General features: G+C 40.5%; 1 protein-coding gene across 1 annotated transcript in view; it reads right to left on the reverse strand.

Moving 5' to 3' along the window:
- Positions 1-15,100, reverse strand: part of CDH13 (cadherin 13) — a 396,356-nt gene that overhangs the window by 285,666 nt on the left and 95,590 nt on the right. The window contains exon 2 of the mRNA XM_081335863.1: positions 9,875-9,986. Within this exon, the coding sequence (XP_081191989.1) occupies positions 9,875-9,986 (112 nt within the window). The remainder of the gene's footprint in view (positions 1-9,874; positions 9,987-15,100) is intronic.

Consider the following 15,100-nt stretch of genomic DNA (forward strand, 5'->3'; position numbering starts at 1 on the left):
GGGGCTCAATTCTGGTCGTAAGTCAAGGACTACCCACAGTTGCTTTGGGGATTTTTTCTTCCTTTGGCCTCCTTCAGCAAGGAGGCTGATCTGTCAGCAGCCATGGAAATAAATGAAAGGCAAACATTTTGCAGCCCTGTCTGGACTCCCATTTAGGCTGAATTTCGTTAGTGCAAATGAGCGACCAATTAATTTCCCCTCACACCGCTCAGTATAATAGCTCTCCTCTGATCTGAAATGTCCTTTAAAAGTTAACATTAAAAGGAGAGGCACAAAGATCAAAGCTGAGTTTAGAACTCATTTCCCCCCCTCAGGTCCAATTTAATAACAGATGTGCCCCCTCTGGGAAAGCAACAGATTGACACCTGCAGGTTGACAAGCTGTGATTGGAAGCCAAAGCTTCTTTTGAGGACCAGGCAAGGTCCAGGCAACCACGATCTGGAGATAAAATGCCCACGATCTTCACCAGGAAGGTTCAAGAGGAAAAATATATCTCGTAGCCTTTAATTGACTGTACTTAGATGTAAACCCAGGCTCGGCAAGGAAGTCTCCTCTAGGAGAACTAAATTCAAACCTTACTTATTCTGGGACATCAGAAGCTCCAGTTAAATGGAAGAAGAGCTCTGTTTTCTTAGGACAAACACCCAGGAAATGAAGAGGGTGAATTTTGACAGAGGCCAAGCAAGGAACCAGATAATCAAGATTGGTAATCCTCGATTTACAACCACAACTGGGATCATTGGATAAGCAAGGCAGTCGTTAAGTGATTTATCCCTGATTTTATGACCTTTTTTGCCAGGGTTTTCCAGTGAATCACTGCCGTTATTAAGCAAATCCTGAAGGTATTAAGTGAATCCAGCTTCGTCCATTGACTGGGAAGGTCACAAATGTCTATCATGAGGACACACACACCCCCGCCCAGGACAGTGCAACCATCCCAAATGCAAGCCAGTTGCCAAGTGTTTGAATTATGATAATGTGATCACATGGGATTCTGCATTTATCATCCTAAATACACACCGGTTACCAAGCACTCAAATTTTAAGCACTTTAATCCATGGGGATGCTGCAACAGTCAAAAGTGTGAGGACCATTTTTTGAGTGCTGTTGTAACTTTGAACAGTCACTAATTGAATGATTGCAAGTCAAAGGCTCCCTGTATGTTTGAAATAGTATAAGGTTTTCTGCTTGAGCAGGGGATTGGACTAGAAGACCCCCAAGGTCCCTTCCAACTCTATTACTCCATTACTCTGTATATAAGAAGAGGTATAGAATGTGGCAGAGACATCTTTTGACATCTATGATTAATGCGTTAATAAATCACCATGTCAAGGGTTTAATTTGCTTCAGCTTAGGAGAAGCTGAGTCGAAGGGACTGAAATTCTCCATGAAGGTCCGGCAAAACCATAGAGCCACTGATGGACAGCCAAAGAAGGGCCACCAATCCACCCTCACCTGAAGGACTGCAAGGTTGGGAAACGTAATCCATCATGTAAATGAAATGACAGGAGAGGCCAGTCATTAATTAACATCAGAATTAAAGCTCACAACTCTCTTTGTTTAAATCATTGGCCGCAGACTTCCCGCCTTACTATGCAGGATGTTCCTTCCTCGTGCTTTGCATTAATTGCCTTCATTTGTCATCTGTAGCATTTGAGTCATTGTCAGTTGCCTTTTTTTTTAAAAAAAAATCTCCAAATCACAAATCGGGCTGGCTAAAAATAAAACATGATTAATGCCACATGATCCTCCTTCCACAGAAGAAGTCGCATGAACAAGGACTCCTGAAACTTATCAGTTGAAGATTGAGGAAGCTACTTTAAGGTGGACACTTGGATTGATTGACATACTGTGCTAGGCAATGTCTATGGAGACTCTCAGTCATCCAGGTCATGGTTGTCCCAAAGTTGCTTGTTCAAAAGGCACCTGGACTTTGTTTTTTCCAGTCTAGTTGCCTTTTGAAAAAGCAAAGTCCAGTTGCCTTTGGAACAAGCACCTTTGGGTTTTAGGCAATGGCTTGCTTAACTAGGGTCAACCATGATCGACTGATTTTGCCAAAGCATAAGAAGGCAGCAATGGTGAGCTCCACGGAACACGTCAAGTCAAGCCAAACCTAATACATAACACTTTCTTCTAGATAGGCAACATTGTGTGATGGTTATGGACTAGAACTAGAGAGACCCAGAGTATTGCTTTCTGCAAGGGTCTGTTTAAAAGAAATTCCACCTAACAATACACTGCATGCAAGTTTTTAAAGATAAACGAACAGTAACATCTCAATTTCATTGTCATTATAATTTACAGTGATATAATCAGTAGTGGGATTCAGCCAGTTTGCACCACTTTGGCAGACCTGGTAGCTAATTTTGTGTTGCCCAAACCCAGAATGGACTTCCAGAAGTGACATCCACACAGAGAACCGGTTGTTGACATATTTGAATCCCACCACTGGATATAATATGTGATAATTCACAGCAGATCACTGTACAGGAGAATTTTCACTTTTTAAAGCACCGAAGACATATTTAAAGAAAATCAATGTAACTCTTTTCTGTGAGCAATTCAATTTTTGCAAACACAAAGTGCCTAGTATATATGCGATAGGTTTCCCATTCCTCACCAAATTAACACATTAAATAAAGATGTAAGGGTTGCTTAAACAGGTACTTCAAAAATATGTTTTTTAAAAAATTCACCCAGTATTAGTCGAAATGAAATGTAAAAAGGGATGAAGATATGCAATCTAAATTTGCATCTCCCTGCGATAACAGGAAGCATATTATTCAAAACACTGGTCTCTTAAAAGAGAAGACTGTGTATGAAGACATTGCTAACTTGGTGATGTTATAAAAGCGGTAAAAAAAAAAATATTTTCTGGCCCCTGAAGATTTCAGCTTCAGGTCAAAAAGTGAGAAATTGCCTGCAAGGATTTTTTCCTATATATTTGACAAAGTCCTGCTGAACTGCCTAACGGAGAATGAAGGAAAGAAGAACCAGCAACTACAGTAGCCTTTTGAGATATTGATCGGAAGATAAAGACATCACTCACAAAAGAAGAAAGAAAACTGGAAGGATAACCACTAGCGCAACTATGAACAGCAACATTTCAGCTGCTGTTACACTGATTTGTCTATTGTGTTCTATTTTTCCTTGCCCTGAGATATCTCTTAAGACTGCAGGGTAATTTTCATGAGGGAAATTAGAGAGAGAAGAGGGTAAAATAGTCACAAGGAAAGTTACAGAAATGAGGTCTAGGACAACTCGCTGCAGAACATTCAAAGCTGTATTAATCGTTTCATTCGGTTATTTTTATTATTGATTCACCACGTTTTCATCGAAATTACTGCAGCGCTTGTATTTCTGGATTGACTTTCTTTATTTTATTATTACTGGGCATGGTTCCATCGAAGTTAATGTATCTTCTGTATTTGTTGAATTGTCCTGCGACTAGTTGTCTCATAGCGAGTTGACTGTGGTGAGTTGTCCGCAGTGAGTTTGGCTGTTGGTGTGGCAAGTTATCCCATCCCAACAGAAGTGGGTCACGCCATCTTCTCCCAGTTGTAAATGGCCTCTCCCTTGGCACCAGGGGTTCCATGTTTGTTGAGACTACTCAGTGAGCATTCTGGGAAAAGATCTTCTTCCACAGTGCTCCCTTATTGCGGAATGCACCTTTTCGGGACTGATAACCAACAATTGCTCTGTCCATGGCATGGTATGTGGAAATGACCTTGGGAGACAGGAGGAAGAACTGCAGATTGGACAATCGGCATGTGAAACCATTTCTCAGGGCAGCAAAGGAGAGGGGAGAGCATGGGAAGGGACCCCCCCCTGGTTTACTGGAGAGTAAGAGCAGAAGAGGGGAGAAATAGTTTCAGCCTTACAAGATTCTGTTTGTGTTGCCTTACAATATTTCTGGAGTTAGTATTCTTCTTCTCTATAGACTACAAACCGAAAGAATGTCAAGGGAGAGATGTATCTAGCCAGGAAGATTGCTTTTGACTGGTTAACACCCAAAGTATAATACTTAATGCTTTCTGGGGGTGTATGTATGCCTTCAAGTCTGTTTTGATGCCTGTCAGCTGCTGGATGTGTCCATGCAATTGGCCGCATTTTAGAAAGTGGTTTGGCCTTGCCTTCTTCTTTCTGGATCTGAGGGAAAATGTACACCCAGCTGCTTTCTGTGCCTAAGGCAGGACTAGAACTCACCGTCTCCTAATTTCTAATCCCATGCCTTTACCCCTTACACCAAGTTGACTCTTCCTGCCTTTTTAGCAGATACGATTGTCTCAACATTTTATTGTCTGGTTATTATTTCATTCCTGCAGTTAGAAAAATAATCCAGAAATATTTAACAAAGACACAAGTATTTCCTGAACCAGAGCCATCCAGGTTTGGTCAATGAAAAAATAATAATTATACAAGTTAAATCTTCTCCACCACCAATTTAGACATAGTCACATTTATTCTCATTCCATTCTCATTCCCCCAGTTTTTTTATTTCTCAGCAAGAATTACTTACATTTTGCTGACTGGATTGAATGACTATATTCCAGCCTGAATTGAGATAAAAGGTTTTTTTTTTTATCTGCTTTCTTCCCCTGGCAAGTTTCATGTAGAATGAAGAGAACATTTACGGTTAACTGCTAAATAAGTAAGAAGAAGAAAAAAGAAAACAAAAACTCTCTACATTCTCTATATTAAATTGTTGGAGGGCGCAAAGGAATATGCACCGTGGCCCTGCTTACATTTTTAAATAATCAAGGTGGGAAAAAGAGATTCTCTCTTTTACATAGGCAAAATATGATAACTGTGTTTCACTTTTCAGCCAGGCATCAAAAGTACTTAGGTTACTGAAGACCGCAAAGGCAACCTCTGTTCAACTAGCTTTGCATATTTGCTCTGTTAATTTACATAATCATGGTGGACTGCATACAACTGCTAAATTACATTGTTCTTAAGGGATGGCAATTTTTTTTTAAAAAAAAGCACTCAGGATAGTCCAATGGATAATAAGAAAAATATTGATGAGGCTGCTTAAAAGCCTTAAATTTGCAGGCATCTCAGCAACAAACCATCCTTTGGTTTTTAGTAGAGTGCTCACTCTACCCACCAGATTCAAATAATTATATATAACACATTTAGCGAATCAATCAACAAAGTAGATTATTCACTGAAGAAATGCATCATTTCTCCAAAGAAGAAGGCCTTTGAGAAGACTTTGATTCTGATGTTGAATATTTCTGAAAAACTCACCGAAAAGGAACAGGAGCTGGTTTGCACCTAGGAGAATCTACTGAGGAATAGAGGGAACCCAGAGGACTCCCTCCCTTTAGTAGGCAGTCTGGGACAACCACAACAAACAATTTATTGTACATCCTAACCAATCTGGAGAGTATGATTTATGGTCCACCCTTGTGTGTAACCTTTACTATAGCACCTTCATAATTTTCTAAGGTAAAGGTAAAGGTAAAGGTTCCCCCGCACATGCGTGCTAGTCGTTTCCGACTCTAGGGGCCGGTGCTCATCTCCGTTTCATAGCCGAAGAGCCAGCGCTTGTCCGAGGATGTCTCCGTGGTCATGTGGCCGGCATGACTAGACGCCAAAGGCGCACGGAACGCTGTTACCTTCCCACCGGAGTGGTCCCTATTTTTCTACTTGCATTTTTACGTGCTTTCGAACGGTTAGGTGGGCAGAAGCTGGGACGAGTAACAGGCGCTCACTCTGTTACACGGCACTCGGGATTCGACCCGCCAAACTGCCGACCTTCTGATTGACAAGCTCAGCGTCCTAACCCACTGAGCCACCGCGTCCCTTCATAATTTTCTACTTGATACCAAAAACCAATAAAGCTAGAAAGAAGTAATCAATAGAGAGTCTGACTCATGATTGATAGCACATGCTGTCCATTTTATGAAACTTTTGCCCCCCCCATGACAAGATTCTGACAACCATTTCAAGCACTGAGACTTCCAATGAGGAGAGGAGATTGAGAGAGAAAACAATCAAATGGACAAGTAACCATCCAGCTGCTGGTATTGCAGAAGATCTGCTGTCCAGCTTCTGTTTTTGCTTCTTAGCACATCCATCCTTCTCTTTTGACAATGTCATCCTTCTACTAGTCTTCTCTCTAACCCCACTAGGTCTTATGTTGGCAAGAAGCAATAGGTGCTTTTGTCCAAGTCACCAGCACATGACTAACCTTGGTTACTTTTCCATGGAGGAGAAGTAGGGTTTCATCTAATCTAGGATGCCGTCGTGATGCTTGGTGCATGAGGGTTGATGGTTATGATGCTACCGTATTTTTCCGTCTATAAGACGTACCCTTGTATAAGACACCCCCCAATTACTGGTACTTTTCGGTGCCATCATACAAGGGAGGCGACTTCCTCCAATCAGATGGCACTCTGCAGGCTTAGTCCCACCCACCCCCTCAGCTGTCAATCACTGTACTGAGGCGGCTTCCTGGGGCCTCTTGCGGCTTCAGCCTGAGCTGCACCGGTGAAAAACGGGTCATAGAAGGCGGCTTCAGTGGGACCGGCAGCATCGTTGGGGCACCGCGATCCTCCAGCACCAGGCAGCATCTCGAGCCGGCTTTCTCCCCCTCTAGGTGGCATCTCAGGCCAACGATATCCTTCTGTACCAGGCGGCATGGCAGCGACATGTAAAGAACCCACACAGGCATGCCCTGGGCTGGGAAGGTTACCGTTATTTTTTTGTGTTTAAGACGCTGCACTTGTGTAAGACGCACCTGATTTTTGAACAGGGTGTTTGCAGGAAAAAAATAGCGTGTTATACATGGAAAAATACAGTATCTGGACCCTTCTTGTGAGTTGTTCCTTGAAACTGGTCATGTACAAGTTTAATTAAAGAATAAATACATGCATACTGTGTGCATTAAGAAGCAATGAATGCATTCACTCTTATAATATAAACAGGAATATAGCCTAACCTGGAAAGTTATTGGTTCCAGTTGGTGTCTTCAGCTTATTCTCTTTTCTACTTCAGTCCTCCATTTGCAAAATGGCAGTAAGGGGACTGTATTTATGAGGTTGTTATATGTATCGCTGCCTTCACCTTCTAAAAACCTACTGTACTCATTACTTTCTGAGTGCAAGCTAGATAAATATTCATAAATACTGGAATGCAGATACAATTATATTCCTCTTCTTAATATGGGGCAGCAGTTATTTCAATCACAGAGGTGCATAAATGTGCTAATAAGGGCTTGCTGGACCCTCAAATGACCACAATCTTCAAAACATCTTTGATGGGACTTACAACTTCTGATCAGAACAATTTAGTATGCTGAGCCTGACAATGCACGGCAGTTCAAGATTTTGTCCTCTCTAATGATGATTGTTCCTGTCTCTTTCCATTTCTTAGTCCCAGACAACGAACAGCCGTTTGTCCTCCCTTCTCCCCCAAATTAATATCAATAACTGTGCTTTAATTATTGTTCCAGTTTCACTCCAGCACAATCTGCTGGGTCATCACAAATGGCATAATCAAATGTGGCTGAAACAGCATGTTCCTTCTCTGCGGGTAAAAACATGAAGAACAGACAGAAATCTGCCACCAAAGCTAGAGGAGCTTCAACTGCAGAGTTCTTTGATGTGACCAGTGGCAAAAGACTCCATCCCTGGAGGTTTTTCAGACTGTCACTTGTCTGAAATGGTATAGGTTCTCCTTCCTGAGGAGGGGGCTGAAGACCTCCAAGATCCCATTCTATTCTATTCTATTCTATTCTATTCTATTCTATTCTATTCTATTCTATTCTATTCTATTCTATTCTATTCTATTCTATTCTATTCTATTCTATTCTATTCTATTCTATTCTATTCTATTCCATTCCATTCTATTCTATTCTAATATCTTATTCTATTCTTATATCTTATTCTATTCTATTCTATTCTATTCTATTCTATTCTATTCTATTCTATTCTATTCTATTCTATTCTATTCTATTCTATTCTATTCTTATATCTTATTCTATTCTTATATCTTATTCTATTCTATTCTATTCTATTCTATTCTATTCTAATCTATTCTTATATCTTATTCTATTCTTATATCTTATTCTATTCTATTCTATTCCTATTAATTCTATTCTATTCTATTCTATTCTATTCTGTTCTGTTCTATTCTATTCTATTCTATTCTATTCTATTCTATTCTATTCTATTCTATTCTATTCTATTGACAAAGATCAGTAGAAAATAGGAAAATCACATTAAAAAAAAATATTTGGGAACTCAGATAACATGTGGACTTTAGCTCCAGCAACCAACAATATTCTTAAGAGTAGATATACTTTACATCACACCAACTGGGGAATATATAAAATTCAGTGAGTTTTCCACTGTTGCTTCAATTCTAGAGATATAAAAAGAGACATATAAGGAAAGCCAGGAAAGAAAATGTCAGAGGAGAGATTGTTCATTACCCCTAGCAACTGCTCACAGTTGCAGAAAGCTTGAAAAACAAACCTCAAAAATGGAAAATAATTAGTTTAGGAATCAGGACTGGGGTTCACATAAGGCACAAATTCAAGCCCAAAACATTTCCCCAAAATTAGCAATCTCTCCAGCACTTTTAAGGCTCAAGATTGTCTAACAGTCCATACCTTAATTACCTAAGGGAACATTTTTTTTTAAAAAAAAGTCACTGCTAACTACAGGTAGTCCTTGAGTTACAATCATTCATTTAGTGAACATTCAAAATGACGATGGCACTGAAGAAAAGTGACTTACGGCCATTTTTCACGCTTACAACCATTGCAGCATCCTGGTGGTCTTGTGATCAAAATTCAGACATTTGACAACTGACTCATATTTATGACGGTCGCAGTGTCCCGGGGTCATGTGATCACATTTTGTGACCTTCTGACAAGCAAAGTCCATGGGGAAGCCAGATTCACTTAACAACCATGCTATTAACAACTGCAGTGATTCACTTAACAACTGTGGCAAGGAAGGTTGTAAAATGGGGCAAAACTCACTTAAGAACAGAAATTTTGAGCTCACGTCTGGTCATAAATCAAGGATTGAAGCTTCTCCTAACAAGCCCTAGTAAAGAAAGTCTAATCCTCAAAATCCAGGTTTTTCTGGCCTTTTTGAGTTTCTGCATCCATAAAAGCTCCCCATAAAACAAATGTCCTTTGCAAACTTCCTCAGTACCTGGACAAAACCTCTCAAGTGTACAAAGCAGGGTTAAAGCTTCATGGACCATTTGGTCTCCACTTCTAAGCCGGCCAAACTCACAATGCCCGGTACATCAGTGCCAACATTTTAATTTGACACCTGTCTTATTGAAATGAATTTTTGGCTATCTGCTTCATCCATACTACAAACATCACTGTTCCAAAGCCAAAAAAAAAAAAAAAAATATGGGGCCAAATTCCAAAGTTCAGCACACACTAGAAATAGCATATGTCCACATTTCATCCATGGTTTAAATCAAGAACTTCTGCTGTGATTCTGCACTACCAGAATGAAGCCGATAATTGAATTCAAGCAACCACGTGGCTCAGGGCGAAAGGTCACACACGTCTGTTCCCCAAGTCCATGTTGATATTCACATTAGCAACCATTTAAGTACACAAGCTTTTCAAGACACACAGAAAGCGAAAGCCACAGCAAAGGTCAATGTTTGCATGAATGCAGAATTAGCAAAAGTTTCTTAGAAATTAAAAAGCTGCCACTCTTCTATATAATTCAAGTAGAAACCACAGAGGACCTCTTTTCACAAGGGTAGTGAATTGTTAGTACATTCCAAACGTTTATAGGGACACTCAGTTATATATCTATATTTGGTGCACGTGAAAAAAATAAAATAAAAGAACAAGAGTGAGAGGGATGAAAATAAGATTTCTTACAGTTCAGAATCGGTTGGCCCACTGTGAATGCGGACGAATGTTCAATGTGAAAAACCTTTTGCTGAAATCCCGGAATGCATTCTAAATCCTTTGTGAGCATAGGGAGCAGCACCTGAAAAAAAGCAAAGAAAGAGAGTTTTCATATCTGCTAGTTCACCTTTGATGCCAGCTCTTGCAAATAATAGCACAGATGGATTCAACCTTGGTGAGATTAGAAGTGGTCCCATCCTTTTAAAATTTGCTCAGTGTTGCCTTGGGGCATAAAAAGGCATTTCACCTGAACTGAAAGAGAGAAGGACGTTTCTTCTGTTGGGCAGGTGACAAATTATATCAATGAACATCTGTCAGGAGTGAAAGACCAGGTCCACGTGTGAAGGCCCAGTTAAACTGAATTATTGCTGACCAGCCTATGCACAGGAATCTTCTCAACTAATGGTTAGCACCTGCTTGGCTAGATAAAGAGCAACAGAATTCCACGGAAGTTGGACTTAGTCTGCTTATGATTACTTAGGGGATTCCAGGCTGATCCCTCTTTTAACTCTGCCCCTACTTCCGTCGCTCCTTCTCCAATAACATCTGAAGATTTGCCACTGGCCAAAATATGCAGGGGAGATGTCTTCTTTGCCCACCACTGTTGAAGGTGTTCAGAGCCCATACAAATTTCCTAGAACATGAACTTTCAATTTGCGCTCATATAGTTTTAACAACAACAACATTTGTGCCCAAAGTGGGTAGGTCAAGCTGATCTCGTGAGAATAACTGCAAATGAAACTCATCTTGGAAAGACAACCCAAACTAGTCATTATAAGCTGCCAGCCCCTACTATCATCAGGCTTTGAAAGGTGGTTTGTTTCAAGCAAAACCACCCATCAGAATTCTTGTAGTTTGCTTGTGGCGAACCATACTAATAAAGCATGGATGACTCCTTTCCTTTCCCTGGAACTGAGTTGACAACTAGAGACCATAGAAGCTTTTGCTGTTAATATGATGAGGGAACAAAGAAGAAAAGCAGAGACAAAGAGTGGTTAATGACAAGACAAGTTGGCAAGCTCAGACTTAGCAGATGGACACATTTCTCATCTTAAATGGTGTGTGCCAAAATTTGCCCTTTTGTGCAAGTGATCAACTAGAAAAAAAGAAAGAGTTCACAAGGTTTACGCTTTCCATAAAACGCTGACTTAAGCTTGTAATGACTAATTTGGTTTCCTGTCCTACTCTGCAAATCATCACAACACCATCCATAACTACCAACCATAAAAGGGCCACCATGAAATATGAATGACACAACAGAAAACTGAGGAGAAGAATCTAAAGAAGCAGAGGGAGGGAAATGACTTTATTTGGATTTCAGTTTTGCATGATTTGAAGGACCCTTTGGCCTTCTGAGATGGAACTAGGATAGTAGTCTTAACCCGGGGAATGAAATTAAACCAAAACATTGCAGAACAAGAATACTGTATAATCCAGTAAGTGATTAGCATCCTCTGCATGAGACCAGATCTTCATTAGAAAGAAAAGCAAACAAGTTAGGGAGATCCCACTCTAATATACTCATTAATAAATGAGGGCCAGGGTGCAAATAAATAATAAACAAATACAATACCAAATAAATAATCCAGTTTCCATGTTTTGGTAATCTAGTCTTTTGCCAATGCAATAGACTCTAAAAAAAGTAAAGGTTTCCCCTATCCCGTCATATCAAATTCTAGGGCGTGGTGCTCATCTCCATTTCTTGACCGAGGGAGCCAGCATTGTCCGAAGACATTTCTATGGTCAAGTGGCCAGCATGACTATACTCCAAAGGTGCGCAGAATGCTGTTACTTTCCCACCAAAGTGGTACCTATTAATTTACTCACATTTTCATGCTTTCAAACTGCTAATTGGGCAGGAGCTGGAGCTCACCCCGTCACACAGTTCTCGGGTCTTGAACCTGGACTGTCAGTTTTCTGGCTGATGAGCTCAGCATCTTTAACCACCTACCATGAACCTCCGAGAATCTATTTTACTCTGCTATAAGCCGTCCAGGGTTGCTTTGAAATGAAATGGGTGGCAAATAAATTTAATAAATAAATAAATGAGCAACTTGACTGAAGTCAATGCACCAAGAGTTCTCCATTTTTCCATTTTGTTTTCCAAGTTTCACAAAGCAACAGACAGACACGTTTTGCTGTAGTGTTTAGCTCCTTCAATTCATTTGCACCTCCTTTGGAGGCTTACACCAGCAGTGTGTTAACAAAACTGACAGGGGAAAATGTGGGGTGTGATTGTAAACCTCATTCCGTAATGAATTACCGTATCCTTGTGTTTTTCTCAGGCAGCTTTTTATCAAGAAGATGAACAGGGTAGAACTCTCCACAAAAGCCATGTGATTAATTAGCAACATGTCTACCTAGGCCAGCATGTATGTGTATCTTTGTGGGTGTGCATGCATACTTTTGTGTATGTGTATTTTCTATCAATGAAAACACAAGCTAGAAATGGCGCTAGCAAGTAGAACCAGTGCATCTGGAGGAAACTAATCCTTTTAATCTAAATTTCGCTGCTGCTAAGGGCTCACAGCAGAGATCAAGGAAGGAAATAAACATAGACAATAACTCACATATTACTTTGTGGAAGGTATTATAAGTTCAACTCAGCAACTAAACCTATCTTTCCTCCTCTGGAGAATAATTACGAGATGCTCGCCCAGCCTTCAGATGAAAGGGAGGTTTTCCTGTTAGCCATGCAATTTCCAATTTTTTTCTGCTCATCTCGATATTAAACTAGTTGTCATCCTCAACCTCACACTGGTCTTTTTTATTATTATTATTAATAATTACTTTTTCAAACCATGGAGTGCCTCGCACATTCTCTTTCTACCTTGTGGAGGGGAAAAAACCCCAAGAAACTTTTATGAAAACTAAATGGCTACTTTATTAGAAGTAAAGGGCTACTTGTCTCCTTTAAGTCTCGGCTTTAAAAAGTTTATAGTTCCAAAACAGTGCGAACTTGTCTTTACAAAGAAGAGCAAAGAACAATACTCTTGGATCTATAACTGTCTCTTGGTTGATTCAGCCCGCACAAGAGGTGAATGTAATGGAAGGCAATAAAACATTCTTTATTGCAGTTGTCCGCACTCTGCCACCTTTCAAATATGCTGGAAGAGTAACTCTCCAAATTTCTAGCTGGGGGTGAGTCACTGAAAAGACAATGCTGGCTGTGGGAACAAGGGAGCTTTAAATCCAGCATAGCTAGAAATTCTGGGTGGGGAGATGTTTTGCTGTACAGGTAATCCTCGACTTACAACTATTCGTTTAGGGACTGTTTGAAGTTACAACAACCCCCCTCCTAAAGGCACTTAGGATGCAGATTCAAAGTTCTAATGGGCTTCGTTAACAACTAATCAGTGGGACAACTTGCCTCCAGAAGCAATGGATGGAAACTAATCAAGGAGAGAAGCAATCTAGAACTAAGGAGAAATTTCTTGACAGTGAGAACAATTAACCAGTGGAATGGCTTGCTTCCAGAAGTTTTGGCTGCTCCAGCACTGGAGATTTTAAAGAAGAGATTGGACACCCATTTATCTGAAGTGGTGTAGGTTCTCCTGCTTGAGCAAGGGGTTGGACTAGAAGACCTCCAACCTCCCTTCCAACTCTGTTATTCTGTATGTTCCCTATTTTTATCCTAGAGATTTTCTGCAAAATGTTTCTTCTCTCCTTCCCCCCACCCTTAGCAAAGACTTTATATTTGATAAAGGGAGCTATATTGAGACCCATAAAACCATATCGTTTCTTGGTACCAATAAAGAGATATATATCAGATTATATTCTTCTATTTCACCTCAACCTTGGCTCCAACACTGGAGTTTTTAAAGAAGAGATCAGATAGCCATCTGTATGGAAAGGTACAGGGTTTCCTGCGTGAGCGGGGTTGGACTAGAAGACCTCCAAGGTCCCTTTCAACTCTGTTAAACCCTTATTCTGTTTTTCATTATGGTTGTAAGTCAAGGACTACCCATATCTCCTTTGACACAAAACAAAACCAACACACCAATTTGGGAAAAGGAGATTCACAAATTATTCAACTCATTGGGCATGAAAGACCTCAAACCCCATCGGACACATCAAGTCAAGCTTTTCCAGGTAGAAATCAGGAGTCCCAGATTCCTGAGCAACAGGAAGATCATTGTCTCAGCAGGGAAGAGACAACAAGGCACATAAGGAAACTTCTATTCTCCCTGCTGAGCGCATGCTTTATTTCGCACCATTAGCTTCCTACAACTTAGAAGACAAGTTGGCATCTGACATTATAGACACCAGTGCCCAGCCTGCCAGCCTAGTCATTGCTTAGAAGACTAGGAATAAAGCTTAAAAAAATATCTTCAGGATTCTAGGGCAATAGTCTACTGCTGAAAGAAAAAAGACAACGGAGGGAAGACGGTTAGTCAACTATGGAAGAGAGACGCCCTTCAGACAGAACCACTGAAGCTTTCTGCAAACCCAGAAGTGGGGCTGATACTCCATGACTTTAAGCATGCCCCAAATCCTCCAAATCACAAGTTTTGTGGAAGTAACAAAAAGTAAAATTTCCTACCCCAAAAGATAAACACAATAACAGAGTTGGAGGGAACCTTGGAGGTCTTCTAGTTCAACTCTCTGCTCAAGCAGGAGACCCTATACAACATCCCAAGCATGTTGAAAAAAAAACATAGAACATAGAAAGATAAGGCTGGAAGGGACCTTGGAGGTCTTCCAGTCCAACTTCCTGCCCAAGACAGGAGACCTTACACCATCCTGGTTAAATGGTTGTCCAGTCTATTTTTGAGAACCTCCAGTGATGGAGCACCCACAACTGTGGGAGGCAAGTTGTTCCATTGATTAATTGTTCTCATTGTCAGAAAATTTTCCCCTTGTTTCTAGGCTGGATGTCTCCTTAATGAACTTCCACCTGTTACTTCTTCTCCTGCCTTCTGTTTCTTTGGAGAATAAGTCAGTCCCCTCTTCTTTGTGACAAGCAGGCTACACAACCTCAATTATGCCCATCTTGTTGATGTCAAAACAGGGGAAAAAAACCCTTTGTTGCAGAGAAGCTCTCAACGCCTTTTGTCTACATGGCCTTGCCCTCTCCTCAAAGCGTGCCAAGACTTTCTTAAAAGTAGAGTTTCGGCTTCTTAGAACACCCCTACACACACACACACACACACACCCCGCACAGAACATAAAATTAATTTTCAACTAGTTGCTCTC

This window comes from Vipera berus (assembly GCF_964194415.1).
Source record: "Vipera berus genome assembly, chromosome: 10".
In the NCBI taxonomy this organism is placed as follows: Eukaryota; Metazoa; Chordata; class Lepidosauria; order Squamata; family Viperidae; genus Vipera; species Vipera berus.